This window comes from Ascaphus truei, chromosome 3, assembly GCF_040206685.1.
Source record: "Ascaphus truei isolate aAscTru1 chromosome 3, aAscTru1.hap1, whole genome shotgun sequence".
Classification (NCBI taxonomy): domain Eukaryota; kingdom Metazoa; phylum Chordata; class Amphibia; order Anura; family Ascaphidae; genus Ascaphus; species Ascaphus truei.
The window spans coordinates 244,857,658-244,879,228 of NC_134485.1; the positions used below are offsets into that span (position 1 = coordinate 244,857,658).

At 41.2% G+C, this 21,571-nt stretch overlaps 1 protein-coding gene across 2 annotated transcripts; it reads left to right on the forward strand.

The window, feature by feature from the left end:
- Positions 1-3,284: 3,284 nt before the first annotated feature.
- LOC142489552 (inosine-uridine preferring nucleoside hydrolase-like) lies at positions 3,285-21,250 on the forward strand. 2 transcript variants are annotated; one of them, XM_075590542.1, is made up of 6 exons: positions 3,285-3,363; positions 15,132-15,315; positions 15,835-16,014; positions 16,219-16,330; positions 16,559-16,695; positions 19,300-21,250. In XM_075590542.1, exons 2-6 carry the CDS (start codon positions 15,133-15,135, stop codon positions 19,609-19,611), a joined length of 924 nt encoding a protein of 307 aa, XP_075446657.1. In that variant the 5' UTR covers positions 3,285-3,363; position 15,132; the 3' UTR covers positions 19,612-21,250. The 2 variants fall into 2 exon arrangements, with proteins under 2 accessions (XP_075446657.1, XP_075446658.1); XM_075590543.1 differs by lacking the exon at positions 3,285-3,363 and adding an exon at positions 4,478-4,641.
- Positions 21,251-21,571: the final 321 nt, after the last annotated feature.

Consider the following 21,571-nt stretch of genomic DNA (forward strand, 5'->3'; position numbering starts at 1 on the left):
CTCTGTAGGAGCCCTTACCAATGACCGGTAGGTACTCACGAAAGTCCTCGAACTGATTTCGGCATGCAATGCCAGACGCGACCGCTACGTTCTTCAGAAGTGGGACTTAGAATAATTAAATATAGCTGTTTTTTACGTTACTGAATTTAGATAACTGTGTTTATTTTGGTATAGTTAGTATATTCATTTAGACATCCTGTAGACTCAAAGTTTTTTATTTTTTCTATTAAGAGAATGTTGGTACTCTTAGGGGAGCTATTGTTAGAATGGAAAATATGTTGATAAAGGTATAAAGGCATTTCTTTGTTTATTTTCCATCCAACCAATCGCTGGGCATGATGCGTGACATCACGAACGTCGTGACGTGCGTGATGACGTCAGCACTGGCGAAATCGGAGGGGGCTTTAAAAGAAGAAAAAAGGCACAAAGAAGATTACACTAAACTACTGATGAAGCTCTTATGAGTGAAACGTGTTTGGGGACAATACAGAAGCACCTGGAGACTGGAAATTGTTTTTGGTGGACTCTGCTGAGGATTTTGGACCTATACCATCTGTTCCTTCTGCTTTTACCTGGATCGGCTGACTGTGGGTGGCCACCGCAGGCATCTATACCAGGCACGATTGTTGCAGTTCCTCATCACCTCTGACCCAGGGTGATCCAATTGCCTGTCTCTACAGTAATTCTGTAAGTGCATTACCTCTGTCTATTTGATTAAATCTGCATACTTCACTATTTGTGCCTTCTCTATTCTCCATGAACTGAATCCCCCTCCTGCCTCTGAGGAATACTGCTCAGATTTCATCTGAAGATTGTCTACCTTGAGTTGGTCACTCAGAACACCCATACGGCCTTCATTCCTCTGCACTATTGTGAGTGGATCACCTATATAATTCCACTATTGTTGTCTATTGTATACAGTGTGCACTATTGTATATAGGAAACACCCGGTGTAGAAAAACCATATGTTTTAATGTGCCTCACATGTGCTAATTAAACAGGCCGAACTTAATTGTCAGGTGACTTCTTAGGCCCATATAACCACAGACATAGCAGCCCTAACTGTCTGCAGCCCATGTCCAAGTAGCCCATTGTAAGTAGCAAGCAAACGAGTTTAAAAGGGAGTTCAAAAGAGTGGACAACACCTACTGGCCCTGATCCCTGGATTTGATCTACGGTGGAAAGGAGGATACCATCTATCCCAGACTGCACATCTCAGCACTTTACTATTGCTGTGATGCCGCCTTTACTATTTATATTTGCTATGCTCAAACACATTGTGGAATGCTGAACACATAAGCAACAAACTATAAGCATGGAAGTGATAAGAATCCATAAATGGGAGTACCCTTTGGGTATCAGAATAACGAGGCAATCTCACCTATAATTAATTCAACTGGTAGTATCCCACTTTGCACAGTAGTTAGGTATACACACAATAAAGTGTCCAGACACATACATAATGATGTAGTGTAATGAAATGATGAATGAAATATATCTCAAGGACTCACGTATAGTGGAGCATCCTTGGGTGGTATTCCACGTCCTCAGGTACAGGTGTGCTTCCGTCTTTCATCAGGTACAAAAGCAGGAACAAAGAGACAGCACTACTTCCCAATAGAATAGATCAAAAAAAGGGGAGCGTTCCCAAAGTGAAAAAAGGCTAATTTATTAGAATCATGAAGAGAAAAAACAGTATACACAGTCAGGAGGCCCACACCTATGCGTTTCAAGAACTTCCCAGCAGGAACGAAACGTGCGTCGGGTATGTGTCAGCGGGACGTCAGTAGCGCGACTGACAAGAAGGTGCCCGGTCTATCTTAGCTAAACATTAGAATACCTACAGCCAATAGCTAACTATGATGTGGGCCACACGTGGATCTCACTAGCAAGAGATAGGGGATATTCAGCAGTGTGCCTCCAGCTGTAGTGATTTGCAATCCAGCAGACCATCTGTGTGTAAAATATCCAGCGTCTCCTCCACCCGGGGGCTCACGAGGTAATACACAGCAGCCCTATACATGTTGGTATTTAACACTGCAAACAGCAGCATACCCCAGATGTTGTCACAGAGTATTGTGACAATTAACCTTTCACCATACTATTAGAGCCAAAGTAACTGCCTGACGTGTGTGAATTACTTTGGTGAATCTATTTCAGCAGATGATTATAGACTGTCTGCATGATGTCTGTGGTAATTCACCCTGCATTGGGATAGCTGACCAAAATATATGAACCAGTTTTGGTCTATTTATTGTAGCAGGTGACTATACGGTCTGCACGGTTAGGTTCACTGATATCTCTATTCTACTTGCTCAGATCATCTGGTCATTAGGTTTACTATATACCTAGTCGGTCAATATTACTTCATTGTCCAGTCATATTTCTGGGCACTCCAATGCTACCCATTGTCAGCAACTTACACTCAACACCTACATATGGTGTAATGTAAGAGCAACCTTACCACAGTTCTACGTTTGGTGTAGGATTATTTAGGAGGCACAATCAGAACCACTCATGATACTATCTCCCTATCATTGATACTATATTCTTTGGCTGTCAAAGATTGGCACTACCTTTTAATCAGTTTGTTTTCTACCATCAATAACATTGTATTATTTTGATTTCTTAATATTAGTGAGTGCATCAATAGGGATTCGTCCACTGTTTCTCTGAAATAGCAGGGGAGGCAGCCTTTGGGGGCTTGTGTACATGCAAATCTACTCAGTTTACCTTTCTGGGGCTTGAATGGTGGAGAGTTTGTAGCCCTTATTAAACCATCAACATCTTATTTTGTCTGATTTGTAAACCTGCCACTGCTAGTTTTACAATGCAGAGCCAGTGGTGAGTTGAAAAGCATGAAACGGCTTTGAGTGTGTTTTCAGATTCTATACTTCCTTATCCCAAGCTTTTCTGTACAGGAGGTGTAATGTGTGGTAACAATCGCTAGACAATTATCGATGTGTAAAATACGGAGCAAAAAGTGACTGTATTCTCATTATGCAGAATTCAGTTTGTAATGACAATGGGGGGGGGGGAAAGGTTTTCTGGGACATTATTAAAACATCATAGAATTTAAAATGCAGCGTCAAGAAACAAATATCAGAGGTTGCACTTTTAGCCCTTAGGAGGGTTCAAAACGTGGCTCGTTTTAAAAGCACATGACTTAGTTAAGTATTAATAGTAATACTTTAAACCAGTTCCCAGAACCAGCACTAAGAAATTCTGACCACAAACAAAATAAACACTTACATTATTAGTTAATTAGTTAGACTTTAGGACTCTCATTTTTCTTGGCTCTGTATATATACAATTCTTTTTCTTTTCAAGGAATGAACACTGTGTAGTCTCTCAGGGGAAAAGGTCAGTATAATTTATAGTTGACATGATCTATGTAGAAAAGCTCAAAGACCAGGAAATGTATTTTTAGCTGTGAGATTGTGTCACAATTCTAATGCTAAATAAATCCAACATTAGCAGTGTACCTAATTAATATTTGTGAGAAAGAGATCCAAGCATTGATACCTCGTCACAATATCTTTCCTTATTGATTTGCTAATCCAATTTAATCTTTTGCTACCAGAAGGGCCTGAAATACACTGCAAGGGTTAATGCAATACAAAAAAATTCAGACTGACATAGAAATATAGATAAGCATGAACGCTATAAGACGTCAAGGAAATATCTTATAATGACATGTTCTAGTCCCATAACAAGCATGGACTAATATTAGATAAATATGGAATGCCTAATCATCAAAGTATAACCTTCCTGTAACTTTAAATCTGGTGCAAGTTCCCAGTGTATTATCTGGTCTAGATCTATAACATAACTTAAGTCTGCACAATCGTTTTCTAACAAGGTTATCTATTGTTGGTCTATTGTTTATTTCCTGTATTGCTGTCGAGATCAGCTTTGCAAGACGGGAGTTTTCACATGCAGCAGAAGTGATTACAAGTTGGCTGGGAGCACTGGGTCACAGTAAGGTGCCTCCAGCTCATTATTGCCGACTCCACGATGTGATAAAAATCTAATTGTGTGAGACTTTCGCTAAATTGAGAACAGTGGGGAAGTTATCAAAGTCCCAATGCTGATTTTGAGTTCTGTATGCATTTTCATATGAAAGTAATTACATGAATGGAGTGCAGACTATCGAAAGCCTCAGTTCTATTTACTTACCGTGCGCGTATAATTCCATAAAGTTTAACTAGCAGTGCTCTTCGTTATGGGCGTGGGTAATCTCTCACACGCAACATGGTTTGTTTAATTAAACCTTCTTTGACTTTAAGAGTTTGAATATACTGTATACAGTACAATTACTCAATTACTCACTGTATGGGGATCATTTAAAGTGGAACTGGCACCTAGTAAAAAACTTATTTTGCTTAACTCGGTCACCATGTATATTATATTGTAGCTTTGCAAGATCCACCCTATCAATTATAGGTAGTGAGAAACAGGTTGATCCTGATGTGGCAAATATACAGCAGAGCTTGGTTGGGCATTACTATAAGTAAGATTCTGGGAGACATCTGTTTGAATTTTTTCTTGCGATCGGAATACACGGCTGCAAGCACAAGTAAACTACTCACAGAAAAATATTTCCTATCTGTGAGCAGAGAAGAAAGAAGTCACTGTCAGGTATAGTTTGTAAAGTTTGTGTGCACTGAATGTGCACCGGTTGTTTAAAGGGAGTTTCCGGGGAGAGAGAGATATTTATAGACCTGTCAAAGACATGAAGATATGTGAATGTGCTCACAAATGATATATTTATTTGATTATATATATATATATATATATATATATATATATATATATATATATAAAAATATATATATGCAGAGGTATCAGTACCATGTTAGCCGAGCTTTAATAATCAATTGTCTTCCATCACTGATCACATTCCAGTATGCACTGTTTTTAAGTTTAAACCCCCTTTTTTTTAGCTTCATTCATTGTAACATCGCCGGAAGAAGAGATCAATGTATCTCGAAAGCTCACAAGAATAAAAGCATTTAGTTAGCCGCAGAACGGTATCGTCTATTCTTTTTTTTTAATATATATATACATATATATATATATATATATATATATATATATATATATATATATATATATATATATGTATATATATAAAATATATGATGAGATATATATATAATCACTTGGGACTGTAGTAAACTAGGATTCTCTCTCTCGTGTGTTGGCCCCAGTTATGAGCAGATAAGTGCATAGAGCCTCATGCTGCCAACAAGTCCTAACTAGGCCATGATTATTATATCCGAGCTGTATGTTTCAAAACATGAGGTTTGTGACCCCCTAATATATTCATACTTTGAGCTCTCAGTTGACAAGTGCTGTACTACCCTATTTTCTAAATGAGTATATTAGACAGGGAGCACTGCTTAAGATGAACAGGAGGAGATGGGTAATGTGCATTGAACTGTGGATATTCTGAACACGATACATAAAGCTTGGCCCCCTGCAGATGCACTTACTAGAACTCCCTCATACTGTTTCTGTACGTTCTCCCTACCTAACAATTAGACTGTAAGCTCCTCGGGGCAGGGACTCCTCTTCCTTAATGTTACTTTTATGTCTGAAGCACTTATTCCCATTACCTGTTATTTATATTATCTGTTAATTATTTGATCACCACATGTATTACTACTGTGAAGCGCTATGTACATTAATGGCGCTATATAAATAAAGACATACAATACAATACAGAAATCCATTTAGTCTGGTTGTATATCTTCATTACCACCCCCGCCAAACTTTGGTACTGGAAACATTTAATTTTCAACGATCAGAAAAAAGTTAAATTCTCTGCTACATATCGCTAAATAGTAATCGTCCGCTCTTTATTTAATATCAACGATGGGTGCTCCAAATGCAATGGACAATAATAAAGAAAAGGTTGGAGATGTGGTGCAATATATATTTAATGAATTACTACTGGTTAGATGTAGTATACTTGATGCGGTGTTTGGCATAGCAGCAATCTTTGAATCAAAACAATAGTTTTTATAGGTTGCATGATTTTGTGTGATTTTCTTTATAATACTATCACTTTAAGTGCCCAATATAAGTTTATTGTCTCTCTCTCTCTCTCTCTCTCTCTCTCTCTCTTCTTTCCATTAGTTTCTCACTCTGCTCCTAAGATGAGGTTTACATGTCCAGTGGCAGCTTTCCTGTCAGTGAACATATTGCGATGAAAAGTTCATGTGCATGTACAGCAAGGCCCCGCTTTTTGGCGATCCAGCGGTAACGAGAAGGGGGTCGCCATGTCTGTGCATGCGCCGACCGGGCCGGTCCAGGGTCGTGCATGCGTAGAATGTTTTTTTTTGCCGATGTTGCGTATGCGTAGAACGGCGCATTGCCGGACTGCGCATGCGCACTTACCAAAAATCGCCGGTTACGCTTTCCAGCGATTTTCGCTTTGCGGCGGGTCCTTAGAACAGAACCCGCCGCATGACTGGGGCCCTCCTGTACATACTGTAGACACATGGCTTTTTCATTATTATTGAGCTTTTACGTGGTCGTTGCCATCATCTATTTTAACATCAGAAGCACTGTGAGAGAAAATTCAATTTATTAGGGTCTGCCAACAGTGCTTTGAGAAATTTGAGGTTCATAGCAAAGATAACAACTGAAAATAGAACGTGTTGTTTTTATTACCACAGTGAAAGCTACTAATTTCCTTGCTAATTTCTGTGAGCAATTTAGTCTTTTGTATATACAGACTATAGTTCTGAAACTAAAAACACCTCTCTGGCATATGTAGTCAGGTCCCCTGACCTATTTGCTCGTGGGGCAGGGGACGGCTGCTGAGTGGGTCCGGGTGCCGTCGAGACTGCGGGCGGACCCGGCGGTAGTGTGGGGGGAACTGCGGTTTTGCCTGAGGAGCTCTGGGGCTCCGTGACACTGGAGGCGGCCATCTTGCTAATCGCGCATGCGCAATGATAGCTCAGCGCATGCGCAGGACTGCCAAGAGTGCGGCAGCAGTACAGGATGCTCCGCAAGGGACTACAACTCTCAGCAGTCATCGGGGCTGCTTGACACATGGGCCAGCATAGCCAATAAGGATGCTGGACCCACGGAGGATTAAGGCTGAGTTCAGGGTGGATGCTACGCGACAGCGTGCACACGTCCGTCACAATTTCGGGTTGTTCGGTGGGAGTTTTCAAACTGAAAACTCCACCTGTGGCAAAGTGCAGCATTGATGCTGCTACATTTTGCCGCTACAACCCAAAATGATATTTCGGGCTATAGTCGCGTCACGTGAGCTGTTTCAGCGATCCAGCTCCGTGACATGTTCGCCACACCCCTGCCAAGCCCCTAAATGCCGCGATCCAACTCCTGCAGCTAAGTCACAGATCGCTGAGCTGCAGGAGTACGCGGCGGAAGCTCGCGCACGTAGCATCCACCCTGAACTCGGCCTAAGCAAATACATTTGGCGCGCTCAGCCCACCACACCAGTCGGAAGAGGGATCCCAACCCGAGCAGGTAGTGTCCAGGGACTAGGACTAGAAAACACACAAATACCCAAAAAGCTCTGAGAAACCCCAACCATTACCACATAATATATGTATATATGTATATAAGTGTCGAAAGGAGTGCTAGTGGGCGTGGCTAAATGTATACAACAACAAAAACAAGCAAAGATGCCCAAAGCTCCTTCCAATGTGACAAAATGCAATGCTTTGGCCAAAGGGTTAAAATGACCCTTTTTCAAGAGAATATATAGGTATTGCACTGTGTATTTTTGTCACATTGGAAGTAGCTTTGGGCATCTTTGTTTGTTCTTCCTTGGACTAGGCCAGATTGCCCTGTAGGCCCCAGCTAGGTCCCGCCCACGAGTAGTTTGTCGCTGCTGCAGCTAAGGCCCATAGATAGGGATACTTCCCCAGTAGTTATGGGAATAGAGTCCTTCATCTGCGCCAGACCCCGCGCGGTGACTGCGGTCTGGGACCAGACCAGACTGCGGTCTGGGACCAGACCCAGCCCTATACATTATCAGAGACTAAAAAAGGGGCACACTCCAACGGAACCTCCTCAGAGGTGGAGTGGACGCTTGAGGATCCGCGCATGGCATGGGACACATGGTGTCTCGGCGAACCCTCAGCCAAGATGGCCTGGTCTGGACTAAGACCAGGAAGGTATCGTCACAAAGTGCACCAGCGGCCATACACACTGTGGGCAGCGCTGTCACACACTTTGGGTGGGGTTGCTGTTGTGGACATCCGGTGGTTTAGTTCCCAAGACACCTCTTTACTTTGGGGGAAACTCACAGGTGGTGGGCTTACACTGTGGGGGTTTTGTGTGGGTGCGGCCTTGTATGGCTTTGTTATTACTAACGTTATCAGTTATATGCCAGTAAATATAAGTTAGCCATACTGTGTGTGTTATTATCTGTTACTGGTGGGTTCCTGCGAGAGGTTATCCTACTGCATTTGGATCTCTCTCAGGTGGAGGCGCTTCATACCAGCGAACATGATCACCCCAGGCTCCCGGTGGCAGAGGATCAGGCCTCCTGTATGGCTGACAGGTAATCAGCATGCGTAGTCTCTTTAGTCATGGGGAAAGAGGACTACACATAATATAAGAATGGATTTGTGTGTGACTGGGACACAGAGGATTGTGAATGATGCATGAAAACCTGAGCGAGTAAATTGCAGCTGAGCCTGAGATGAGTGAGGATGTGACTACCATATGTTATGTAAGGGTAAGTGTCAAGAACGGGGAAGACCAAATCTAATGTGCAAAAAATGTTGTCTCACTTCACAGTCCGCTATGGCATTCTAATCTGTGAGTATCTAGACCATGGATGGTGAATCATTGGCACACATGCCACATGTGGCATGCCAAGAGAAATTGTTTGGCACGCCCAAATGTTTGTAAATGAAACTAAAGAAAACTAACCTGCCTCTCTCTCGGTTTTCCTGCCTCTCTATCCGTCTTCCTGATTCTCTGCCCCAATAGAAGCCGGATCCGGTCAGTGACGTATGGACATATCCATATTAGGGCATCCTACGCCACTGACTGGAGCCGGCTTTCTGTTAATGAGACGTGGGGGAGGCAGTGCATTACCCCCAGGTAGGTGTGTGTGTGTGTGTGTATTTTGTAGAGAGTATTGGGGGTATTATATTGTGGGGGGGTATTCTATTGTGGGGGGGTATTCTATTGGGGGTAAAATACTAGAAAAGTTTTTGGCACGCAAAAAGATTTTTTTAATTTAAAAAAATAAAATAAAAAAGTATGTGTTTTGGTCCTACAAAGGTTTGCCATTTCTGGTCTAGACTAATATAACGATTCACTAGTTATGTTAAGAAATATGTACACAATTCTCACTATGTACTTAAATAAATGTATATGTAGCCCCCTTTCCCCATGACTAAGGGAACTACGTGTTGAATACCTGTTTAGTGTACAGGAGGCCTAATCCTCCGCCACTGGGAGCCTGGGGTGATAACGTTATATCGGTATGCAGCGCCTCCACCTGGGAGGGATCCCAGCGCTGCAGGATAACCCCTCTCAGGAAACAATGTAATCAATGAAATAAACACACACACACACACACACTGGTATGACTACTTATCTTTACTAACACATATTTAACAGTACAATAACAATAATAACAATACAATAACAATAATTGGTGTCCTCCCCCAATGAGAGTCATTCCCACCCAAGTGTAGGGAGTAGCGTTACCCCTGTGGGCCGTTGGTGCATTTGACCTCTCTGGGCTCTCCTGTACCCAGTTACCGCTGAATAAGTAAAAAGGATCCATCTGATCCCACGACGTCTGCTGAATCCTCTCTCTCTCTCTGATCTGCATAGGCGTCCACCTCTTGAGTGAGCTCCAGCTGTAGGGTGTCCCTTAATGTCTGGAGTTGCCTGTGGTCTGATCCCAGATCGCAGGCCGCAGCTCCTCGCGTGGCGTCTCTTCGCTGGTGCTACACCTGACATTATAAGGCTAAAGGGTAGCGTCCCTGTCTGGGGTCTTCCCTAAAGAAGCCACAATCTAAAGGGGACTTAGGACCTAGCAGGGACCTAAGGGACAAACCTAGACCTAGTCCAAAAGGAAAACTGCTCACTGGACACTACCTCAACGGTTCTCCCCTTCTTCCAATTGACAGTAACTGCATGCAACTCCTGTCACTCCAGTAAATGTCTGTAACTGCCTGTGCCAACATTCTAACTGCATGTCCCTCAGGCTCCTTTGATATGTAGTCCCTTGCGGAGCCTCTCCTAAGATGGCCGCCACAACTCTGGGGACTGAGTATGCGCAAAGACTCCACTGTGCATGTGCAAACCTAAAATGGCCTCCGCAATGTCTCACCTCTCTGTGCATGCGTACTGCTGCAATTGCGCATGTGCGAACTACAAGATGGCGACCCCCGCTTGCTGGGTACACCGCAGAGCTCCGCCGCTCCCATACACCACAGCCGTCCCCTTCCCCGGCACCGTAGGTAAGAGGGGACACAGCTACATATACAAGATATCATTACACACAGATGTTCAGATGCAGAAGGTTTAGGGACAGAAAAAGGTAGTTTGTATTTGAAATACTCTTATTTGTCATATAAATACAAATATTTTGCCCTGAAATTGTAATGAATATTCCGTGTGGGTAGGAGGCAAAGAGTCACATCTCACAGTGCCAGGTTCCCTCTGCGTTTTAGTGTTGGTGCTATTAATTTGTATAGATCAGTTTAGTATTGGCTTCACCACTAGGCTGCACTGTTGGCTCACAGTAAAATACAACTTTTCTTAGTGTAGGAATTGAATTAAAGTAATAGTTATGTATGTACACTCAGTATGTATGTCTTTAGTTATGTAAACCAACAGTTCAAAACAAGGTTGGCAGCATCCAGGTTTGGTAGCTACCCAGTAAAGCACAGTGTTATGTTCTCAGTTATACTGAAATATTTTACTTCTTCCTGGCACACTTACTAGACACAGATAAGTATGAAACAAACTTATTTATTTAACATAAGAGTATTTAGTGATTTGTCTCAGGAGCTGCAGAGAGCTGTATCAATATGCAACAACAGTAGGTTAGAACCTATCCACTTTACAAAGCGCTGGTTGCGCGAAACGCGTTAGAGTGCTCCTGCTCCTGAAGGATGTTTTTATTTTACTGCCAAGGTAGAGAATACATTTTTGCATATGATCCAGCCTCCATCCATTTTTTTGGTTGTGCACCGCTACTTTCTTCCCCCACGGAAGTTTCTTCCTGATTTCTATTGACATGTGCACGCCGATGCCAGAGACACGAGAGCCTCGCGGATTTTCATCGGGAAGACTGTGAGTAATCTCTACTGTGCTTGATACTTTGAGTTAATCTGCAATTTACTCCAGGTGACACCGGACCCTGCCTGCCCCTGCATCACGGTGGTGATTGCACCTACAGCTCTACGAGCAACATCGTGGGACCCGTGTCTATCCACAATAGGAGTTCCATTCTTGCTATCACATCATTTAAGTCTGGCATCACCAGTTCTTATATTTCAAAACAGCAAATATTTGCTGGAGGCAGGACAAACTATCCCCGCCCCAATATTGTAAGTTGTTGCGTTCTTTTGATGCACTGATCCGGACCCTCTAATCCAGAATTTGCTATATAACGTTCTTCTCCAAATACCTTTTTGCATACAGTATATGGACAGTTTGCTTAAGGTCTTTTCAGAAGTACAATCCTCAACAATATTATAGGGATTTCTTCCTCCCTCCATTTTCCTTTAGGATCTACACTTCTAGAGAATGTCATCTTAAAAGATAAATGCATAAAACCCCTTCCGAATCCCTCCCCTTCCTCCTCTTTGCCACCGTTTAGAGCTTTGTCTCCAACCCTATTTTAGACTTAATATCATAGAATTGTTTTCCCTTTTTTATGTTTTCTCCTGCTAGGAGATTTTGATTAAAAAGACTTGATTTTCCAAAAGAAAGAGGCTGGATAATTATATAAAGTCCCCCTATTTTCTCTGAGGTAGGATATGTACAAAAAAAATTGTATCTATACAGTATGTCTCTCCCCTTTCTCATACACATACAACATAGAAAAAATGTTTGAAAACCTAACCTTTCGAAGGTGTTTATAAACTAGAAAAAAAACACTTTTTCCCCTGTTTAATTCAAACAAAATATACAACTATGTTGCAACATTAGTGATTCCCGAATCAATTTACATTTGAAACATATAAACCTGAAAGGCAGGGATATTTCCCTGCTTTCCAGTATCAAACACTCTTTGAAATATGTAGATACAACTGTAGTGTTAAAAATACCCATGTTCCTATGTATCTTAAATTGTATGTAATCAATTGCCAATTAGACCTTCTTTCATTCTAACAAAGAATTGACTTTTCTAAAGAATGGAGAGCAAAGGGTTACAGTTTCAGTCTGTATTTAAGGGTGCAGGACATAGCACTAAACAATCCCCTGAGGAAGCCCAAAGATGAAACGCGTAGGGTTGAACCTTTGAGGCCTCCATAGATGTCTGGCATTCACTATGAATACGCGCACGGATTTGGCCTTTAGAACACTCGCACATTCACGCTACGTCTTGCACGTGACCTACCCCTCAGAAACCGATGGAGAAGGATCCAACCATTGTGTCGCCTCGATCATCGGGCGCTGCTGGCATAAAAACGCCAAGAAGGATAGATGGAAAAGAACTATCCCATTGGCTCACTCACTGGGCGCTGCCGAAGCAGAGCGCCTTGAGGAATCAACGGAGAAGGATCCGAATATCTTGTTGCCTCATTCACTAGGTGCTACCAGTACAAAACGCCACAAAAGATTGATGGAGAAGAACCATCATTATCCCACCGGCTTACTTACTGGGCGCTGCCCAAAGAGAGCACCACGAGTAAAGTCCTTGGAGTGGGAAACATTCCAGGAAGCAAGGATTTTGCACATTAGAGATGATCAAGAGGGATACATGAGACAAATATTTGCTGAAAAGCATTATACTTATTCTGCACAAAGCACAAAACAGGCATTTGTGAATGCTGTACCTGTTTTTAAATTGATATATTTTAATACATTTGCACTACGCTCCTAGCAATTTCTAATCTTTCAAAGGCTCTTAGTATAAGATAAGGAAATCACCAAAGTGAAATGAAAAAGATGAACATTCACGGACATCTCTAAAACAGAAAACATCTCTACTACAAATCACAGCTGCACAGTGAGTGTGTTGTATATATTCATGTTTGGAGCTAACACTATTACACCACTGTTTTTTCTTTTTTCTCCTCCCTTCTTTCTCCATTGGTCAACGCGCCAGAGGATTTCTCTTCTTGCTTTTAAAGAAAGCTACCACAGGTATATGCCCTCATTTTGGGGCTACATGATGGATATACACAAAAATGACTACGGTATAACAGAACAGAGACAAAAATATTCACTGTGCCATCTGCCAGGCACATACTGAATTGAAATACTTTATTTTAAAATTTAAAAAAACTCTGCAACCTGCAGGATATGATTCCACTTGCTTCCCACAGCACACAAAGTATTATTGGGTTGACAAGTCTAAGGCACTTAGGAATGGGGTATGGTATCAGACCCAACAGGATCAGAAGTTGAACCCCCACAACCTCTTTTATTCAGAACAACAGCTCTAGTAGTGTGAGATAAACCAGCTCACTACACACTGTCTACTAACGGCATACCTAGGGTGTCTATTGTGTTGATTGTAACCTTGAGAGCACTTCATGCACAAAGTAATAATATGTTCTCAGGGCTATGAGTCACTGAGGCCAGGTGACATGAAATAAGAGACTAACAGAACATGGGTTCTACTGGGTTAGATGAAAATGGGTGCCACCTCTGCTGCTCTAGGTATTACACAGTTATAACTTCAGTTCGACAAGCAAGCGCTATTATTATTTGTAGACATATTCTTGGTACTATCTGGATGTTATAAATTTTCATCTTATTAGACCAGATCTGTGTAATCTCATTTATATACTGTAGATTATACAGGGGGCATTAAATCCCTTCTATGTATCTATTTAAGCTGATAGGGTCTCTGACAGGGTGACTGCACATCTGAAGAAGCCAACCTGTGATTTAATGCATTTTGAATTTTCAATAAGCATTATCAAACAAGCTCTAAATCAGGAGTCTTTTGTTCTGCAAATATAAACACACAGGCTTCATTCATTGCTTGTCATTTTGCTTAAAGGAGCAATCCATGCAATATCCTAGTTTTTTTTCCATTTTTAATAAGTCAGTTCTGTAACATTAGATAATACTATGCTTACATTTTTTAAATTCAACTCTTAAAGAGGCAATCCAAGCAGCTTAAAAAAATTTGCTGTCTATATTTGGGGGGATGGTGGTGTTTGCATTTGTGGGGTAGTGGTATCTGTAATTAGGGGGTTATAGTGGTGTCTGTATTTTGGGTGTATTGTTCTCTGTATTTGAGTGGGGGGGGGGGATTGGTAGTATTGTGTGTAGCCAGGGTTGGAGGGGTAAATGAGTGTGAGGAGGGGAGGATTGAGCGAGCAGGATTGAGTGGGTGTGGGTAATTGAGTAACAGCTGGGGAGGGCATTGAGTGAGTGAGGGGGAAAGTGAGACAGAGGGGGGGGGGGGCTAGCGAAATACATGTGTGAAAGGGGAGGGCTCGCAAGGCTTTTATGTGAACAAACTGATAACAGTTGTTTGAAGGGTGGTGGCCCCTCTTCTCTGGGTTTTAGCTCACTCCGCCCCACTTTTTAAGAAGCAGGTTTTTCCGTGTATTTGTGCAGGACAGTTCAATTGAAACAATTCTCCCTCCACTGCAGAGGTAAATGAGAATGTTCACAGGCAGTGTTAGGACCTGCTTACCGGTCATGCCGTGATGTGGCCGCAGGCTTATAATGTTTTGGCCAAAGAGTTTAACTAAATGACCCTTACTCATGAGAATACAAACATTGCAGTATTTAACTGTGTATTTTGTCACATTGGGTATTTTTGTCTTTTGATGTATACATTTAGCCACGCTCAGTAACACTCCATTTGACACAGATATATAAAATGTACCCAAGCAATCACTGCACTGTAATCCTTTCACAAAGATCAAGAAACATTCATTCTTCAAAGCTGAAACCTCGTTCATTTGTATTTGTTGTAGGATGGCTAAGAAGTTGCTGCTGGTGGATATGGACTGTGGAATAGATGATGCACAGGCCCTGATGATGGCTTTGGCAGCTCCAGAAGTTGAAATCTTGGGAATCACATGCTGCTTTGGCAATACAACCATTGAACATGTCTGCAGGAATGTGCTGCGAGTTCTTAAAGTGTGTAACAGGATGGAGGTAGGGCCACATTTTTGTATTCTACATAGCATTGCAGTTCATGTAGGATCTAGGGGCATGGCATAAGGTTAGAAGTGCATTTATTGAAGTCAAGTCAATGGCCTGTAAGGTGTTATGGCAGAAGCCTGCTTAGTAAATATAGTCATAGTACACAGCTCCCAGGCCACAGACACTGCTATGGTATTTCTGGCTTTGGTTTCACTAGTTGTCAAGAGTATGAGGAGGTGCAGATGATGTTTCCCATGGACAAAGGATTAATACTGCAATTTAGTGTACCCTGTGAAAATGATCCACCCCAATGGTCAGGGACATAGGTCTTTTTACACACGGCCCATTTAAAAGTAGTAGCATTAGCTACAAAATGCAAAATGTATCTAAGGGGCTAGTGAGTTATTGCCCAATGCCATTCACTTCCCCGCTACCATCCAATGCATGGGCCACAATGAACTGAAAAGAAGGCAGCGCTGATGGGAGGAAGGCATCGTTGGTTAGTTATAAGATAGCTAATTTATCTTGCAGATCCCTGTATTCCGTGGCATGTCACATTCAATTCTTGGAGAAATCAATCCTGAATATTCCCACTTTGGAGGGGATGGGTTGGGAGATGTAGAAGACCCAACCAGCCCAGGACTTGAGCACCTGCAGGAGGAGGATGCTGTCCATGCTCTCATAAGGATAATCAACCACCACCAGGGTCAAGTAAGGCATCACTTCAACACCTTCAGGCTTATTTCAAAGGAAAGTGTATGACCTGTATTCCTAATAAATGTATATTATTACATTATGTAAGCACAAGTGATATCTTATAAAGGCTCACAGAAAGTAACACGCGGAAAAGCCTGTGACATATGTGATATCAACATTGTCATCTACTGTATATTGTTCATTTGTTGTTTGCATAAGATCTCCTTGCTCGCAACGGGGCCCTTGACCAACCTGGCCCTGGCAGTAAAACTGGACCCCGCCCTTCCCAAGAAGCTTAACCAGCTATACATAATGGGAGGAAACTTGGAAGGTAATCAGTTATATTAAGCAGATAACCACTATTAACGGTCACTTCTACAAATCTAGACTTTAATCTCACAAATATGCTCATTACTGTTTCATGTGCTCAGTATTAATATTACAACGGCAAAGCCAAGAAGCCTATTTATAGAAATCGACACGACTTAATTTCAATGTGTGCAGCAAGTACTTACTGTATAGTGCAGCGAGTACTTACTGTATCGTGCTTCCGTTTCAGGAAGAGGTAACCGCACTGTGTGCGCAGAGTTTAACTTCTACCTAGATCCAGAAGCCGCTTACATTGTGATGAATGACTTTACATGCCCTACTTTCATCGCTGCCCTCGAATTTGCTAATGACAACAGCCTTACAAAGGTATGTATTCCTCTCTACTCATACTGTATCTATAGGTAATGTACATTAACCTTGCTGTACACTAAAGCAGCAATACTACATTTCCCCCTTTTATTTTATTTTTTGTTATATGTAAAGCCCGTGGCAATGTATAATTCTACATTCTAATCTAAGCTGGCAATTGTTTAGTGCTCCAGTTATAAATCTGTAAAGATCCTTATTGTGTACCTAACAAAATGGCTGCCTTCTAAGTTTGTGCTGCAGCTGATATAATGTTACACATTACTAAGTGTAACACATTATTGTTCCAACTTTCAGAGTAATAGACAATCTGCTGATGGAACATAGCAACAGATCTGTTTGTGATACTTTGTTGCCAAAGGGCAAAGCTCAAAAGTGTATCAGAGCCTGTTTCAAAAGAGGAAGTGGTTGTGACTTTCTAAATGGTCTAAATGACAGGAGTTAAAAAAAATGCAAACAGTTTTATCAAATTCTACAGAACTCATTTATTTATTTATTTTAAATAGAATTTTTCATGTTTTGCTGCTTTAATATATGCACAAATGTGGACTTGGTTTTGCTTCTAAGGTTTTCCATGAGACAAGGGCTGCATACATGCATACCAGAAACATGCACATGTTTTGTGGAAATTGCTTGACTTGATATCTAATTATTGAGGTTACTTAATATTTCCGTATAGTATTGTCGCTTTGCTGCTGCAATTATTATTATTATTATTTTTTAAAGTCTTTATTAGGTTTTTCATACATTTTATATTAAACAACAGCGTAACATAATGAAAGAGTAGCATTACAGAACAAAAGTACGGACAGACTTGTATTTAAATGTTAAGCATCCGCCTTTTAAAGGCTAACGATTTATACACATTTACACAAATCTTAAATCAAAGACAATTGTTTCCTAAGCTCAATTTTCAGCTTTCAGGCTACTCGTCCAAACCAGTTTCTATAATTCTATGCCAACAGAATCACTGCAGCTTTCTGTATTCAGCACTGCGCTGTGTGAAGGTGAAACCCAACCTTTAAACAATGACAGATACCTGGCACTGTAAAACTGATTTTATTAAACATTTTATAGGAAGTTTCATTTTAGAAAGTCTGGAAATGTTCCATTCTTTTAACATACAATGTGAGTCAGTCTGGCTGTTCTACCTCAGGATTTGAATACTTCACATCTTCGGTGGCACGGAAGGTCACGGCACCAATTAACACTGCAAGGGGTCCCGTCCAGAAGCATGGACCCCCATGCAGCGCGATCCCGGCAGACACTGTCCCTAACACCTCAGACGTTTGCTTGTTTGGCCGCGACGCTGGGGATAGGAAGTCTTCCTACATCGGCACCTTTTCACAGTGTGACAAAACATACAACTAAAAAACAAAAAGACATGGCAGGAAAAGAGACAGCTGCCATTAATAAGTAAACCCTCCCTAAACTCTGGATGGAAGTTTACAAAATCATTACCAAAAAAAAAATAATCTAAAATAATGGTCTTTTTCCCTTAAAAAAAAATACATTATTTAGCTGTCATCCCTTTCAAAATATATATATCTGCTCTAAGCTCGACTTGATTCTCTGAGGGGCAGAAGCATTTAACAAAAACAGACAGGAAAGAGGAAGCTTTCTTCCCTGGCACCACCAATGTTAGTATTGTAGTCTCTCTCAGCTGTGGGGAAGAGACTAAGGAGCAGATTCATCAAGTGCCTGTAAGGGTCAGTGGAATCGTTCCGGTGTTAACTCCCATTCAAGTCAATGGAAGTTAATGCTGGAATCAGGTGCGCTAAACTGTACCGGCTCTTAATGAATTACCTGCAGTAAGGGCAGATTCATCACGCTGCGATGGTGTTGATTCTGCACCGCTGCACGGAATCTCTCATTGAATCTACTGTAGTAAGCAATTCTGTTTAGTAGCTAGAAAAAATGTGCAAATAGCACACAGCAACGCACTGCCAATGATCAGGAATACAGGTGTATAAAAATAGAGGATTTAATGCCCAATCATAATGACAAGCAAGGGGTTAAGACCCTCCTACGCGTTTCACACAATAGTGCTTTATCAAGGAGTATTCTGTTTAGTAGCGCTGAATTGGCACAATCCCAGCTTAATGCGTTACCTCCTAAAAGTCTTTGTAGTTTATTTGATGGATAAGTAGATAATATAAAATTATTTTGTTTTATATTATCTAAACTAGGGGGGTCTCAGAGCTAATCTGCAACACTCCAACATCCTAGGTGACCCCGGTCGCTGAGATATAAAATGTTTAATTATTGTCCCTTACTCTGTTTGCCAATAGAAAGCCGTGACATTATTGTGGGATGATATTGCAGCTTCTCATTGGTTGGCTCCCCAGACATTAAAATACAAAAATAGCATAGGAACTACCATATGTGGTAACATTGACCAGCAGTAATGGCTTCATGAAGTAGCTGCACTGAAAATGTTTTTTTACTTTGCTTAGTTTCAGTACTCGAGTTTGCTGTTGGATATATACCCTGGACATTTCTGAACGCACCAATTTGCTATTTCCAATAGATCATTTCAAAATGTAGCGAGCGAGATTAAAGCTTCACATTTGAAAGACACCTAAACGGCTTTTCTCTTCACAGGAATTCTTTAAAAATTGGGTAAACCAGGACACTGTGAAAGCCAATTTTATGAAGACCATCACAGCCAAAGGTTGGCCTGAGAAAAAGAACTTTGTGTCCTATGACTCTTACGCTATGGCTGCAGTGATAGACGAGTTCATCATCACAGAGTACCTGGAGTGTGCCGTGAGTGTGGAGCTCCAGGGAAATTACACAAGGGGAATGATGGTTTTGGACACACAAGACAAGTTAAAGAAGAAGCAGAAGGTCTTTCTGATGAAAAAATGCAATCTGGAAAAGTTTAAAGAGCGATTATGGTCTGCTCTGCTGTAACAGCAAGCCAGGGTATCTTCACTGCTGATAAGGGATGGGCGCAATTACTGTACCACAATCTTTATCTGTATGTACTCGCACTTTCCATCTTGCGCACACTTAATATTAACCAGTGTCCCATCTCATACATACAATCTATGTGCTTATGTAAACAAGCACTCACTATGCATGCCACTTTTTGCTTCTTATCTATTTTAACATTTACTGCTATAAGCTTATACCTATCATATTACACAGCTTTGTAACAGTTTTCTTTGTACATTGTGCAGATGGAGCTTTTGGCTAATCTCTCCCAGGCATCTTCCCATTCCTCCCGATAACAATACAAACCCAAATCTCTCTCCCAATTTATCATGCATTTGTCATCTGCTGGTTCAATGGAAGCCAACTCGACATACATTTTTTTTTTTAAATGAAACCTGTGAACACAATTACATACATTTTTCAAAGCAAGTTTTGAGCTGAGATATATCCTGATTTGGAAGTTATGATAAAACACTAGATGTGGCCCAAGTAATTTCTACGGAACCCACAAGAAGGCGGTAACCTTCGAATCCTTTCTGCTCCAGGGACAAAAAAACCTTGTTTAAACCTGGTTTAAAAATCAGTATTTTTTTAAAATTTAGTATTGGTGTCAGCGGGGCAGGTCTTGAGGATAATGTATGTTTCTAAAATAGAACGTTCCATAAAGAAAAAGTAGTATCAGTGGGTGAGAATTATTATTTTAATATAGTAAACTACTTCACTACTACTTTTAATGTGGTTGGACTTAATTCAGCTGCTTGCAGATAAATTCATATTTTGATCCCAAAAGGGCATAGACCCTGCGTAACTTTTGAAAGCTGCCCAAAAATATATTTGAAAAACAGAGCACAAACCCCATATAGAGTTGGGGGACGTTGTAATTGACCATTTAACGCGTGGTCTGGAACCTGCTCAAATACATTTTTAAACCGCTTTTTGGTAATCTAACAATGTGTCATAGAACCATCACTGGCAGAGTTTGAAATAATGTAAATATAACATTTTAGATCATGGGGAAATAATTACACTTCTAAAGTTAGTTATAATCTTTCGCCAAAGAATCTGTGACATAACACCCGAGTCACCCCAAAGGTGTCTCCCTAAGAGAGGCTTCCCAATATGCCTTCACTGTCCTGTACACCAAGCCAGCAGGGACAGGGTTAAAATTCCAAGCACAAGAGCCACTTCAAAGACCCCCTGGAGTTCATCAGCCCTTACCCCCTGCATATCTGACACGAGGTACTGTGTGCTGCTGTTTTCATTTCTACCAAAGAATCTCTGGGACATAACACCAGTCACCCCAAAGGCAGCAGCCACAGGGTGTCACCGTTCGCTAATGTTTGGTAATGTTACAGCTGCTCTATTGCATGCTGACACTCACCAACCCTCTCATCCACTGTACCAAATGTTTCAACTTACTGAACCCTGCCTATAGATTGTAAGCTCATTGGGGCAGGGCCTCTAACACATTGCAGGCCTATCCTACCTCTAACAATTTTAGTCCTGTCTGTAAATGTTAACATATGCCCATAATCATCTCTCTAACATTCCACGAAATGTCTTAAAATGTCACTTATAGCAATAATGTATTATTAAAACTCTGGATTTTCCTGTCGTACTCTTGTGGAACAAAATATTTGTATTTGTACAGTTGTCAACCTGATTGCAAAGTATTGCTGTGCCTTAAGTGGAGGCGTATTAGAACTTAAAAATAAATGCCTAAGTACTTTATGGAATTCCTCTTTAAATGAGCTTTTAAGTGTCTCGTGGGAAGTTGCAAATAAATGCTTTGGTTTTTGCATTGTTTACTTGGAAATCCAAGAGGGTACCAAGTTCTGTCAGTACAGAATATAGGTTTGGTAAAGAAGGTTTGGTTCACTGTTGGACTACAAGCTCTATAACAGAGAGTGTTACCTGGTGTGTTGCATTCCTGCAC

What these genes read in the sequence shown, in the direction of transcription:
- LOC142489552 (XM_075590542.1), top strand. Translation starts at nt 15,133, where the DNA reads ATGGCTAAGAAGTTGCTGCTGGTGGATATGGACTGTGGAATAGATGAT. An exon ending in AATGGGAGGAAACTTGGAAG is followed by an intron (nt 16,331 to 16,558) that starts GTAATCAGTTAT and finishes CTTCCGTTTCAG; the next exon opens with GAAGAGGTAACCGCACTGTG. An exon ending in ATGACAACAGCCTTACAAAG is followed by an intron (nt 16,696 to 19,299) that starts GTATGTATTCCT and finishes TTCTCTTCACAG; the next exon opens with GAATTCTTTAAAAATTGGGT.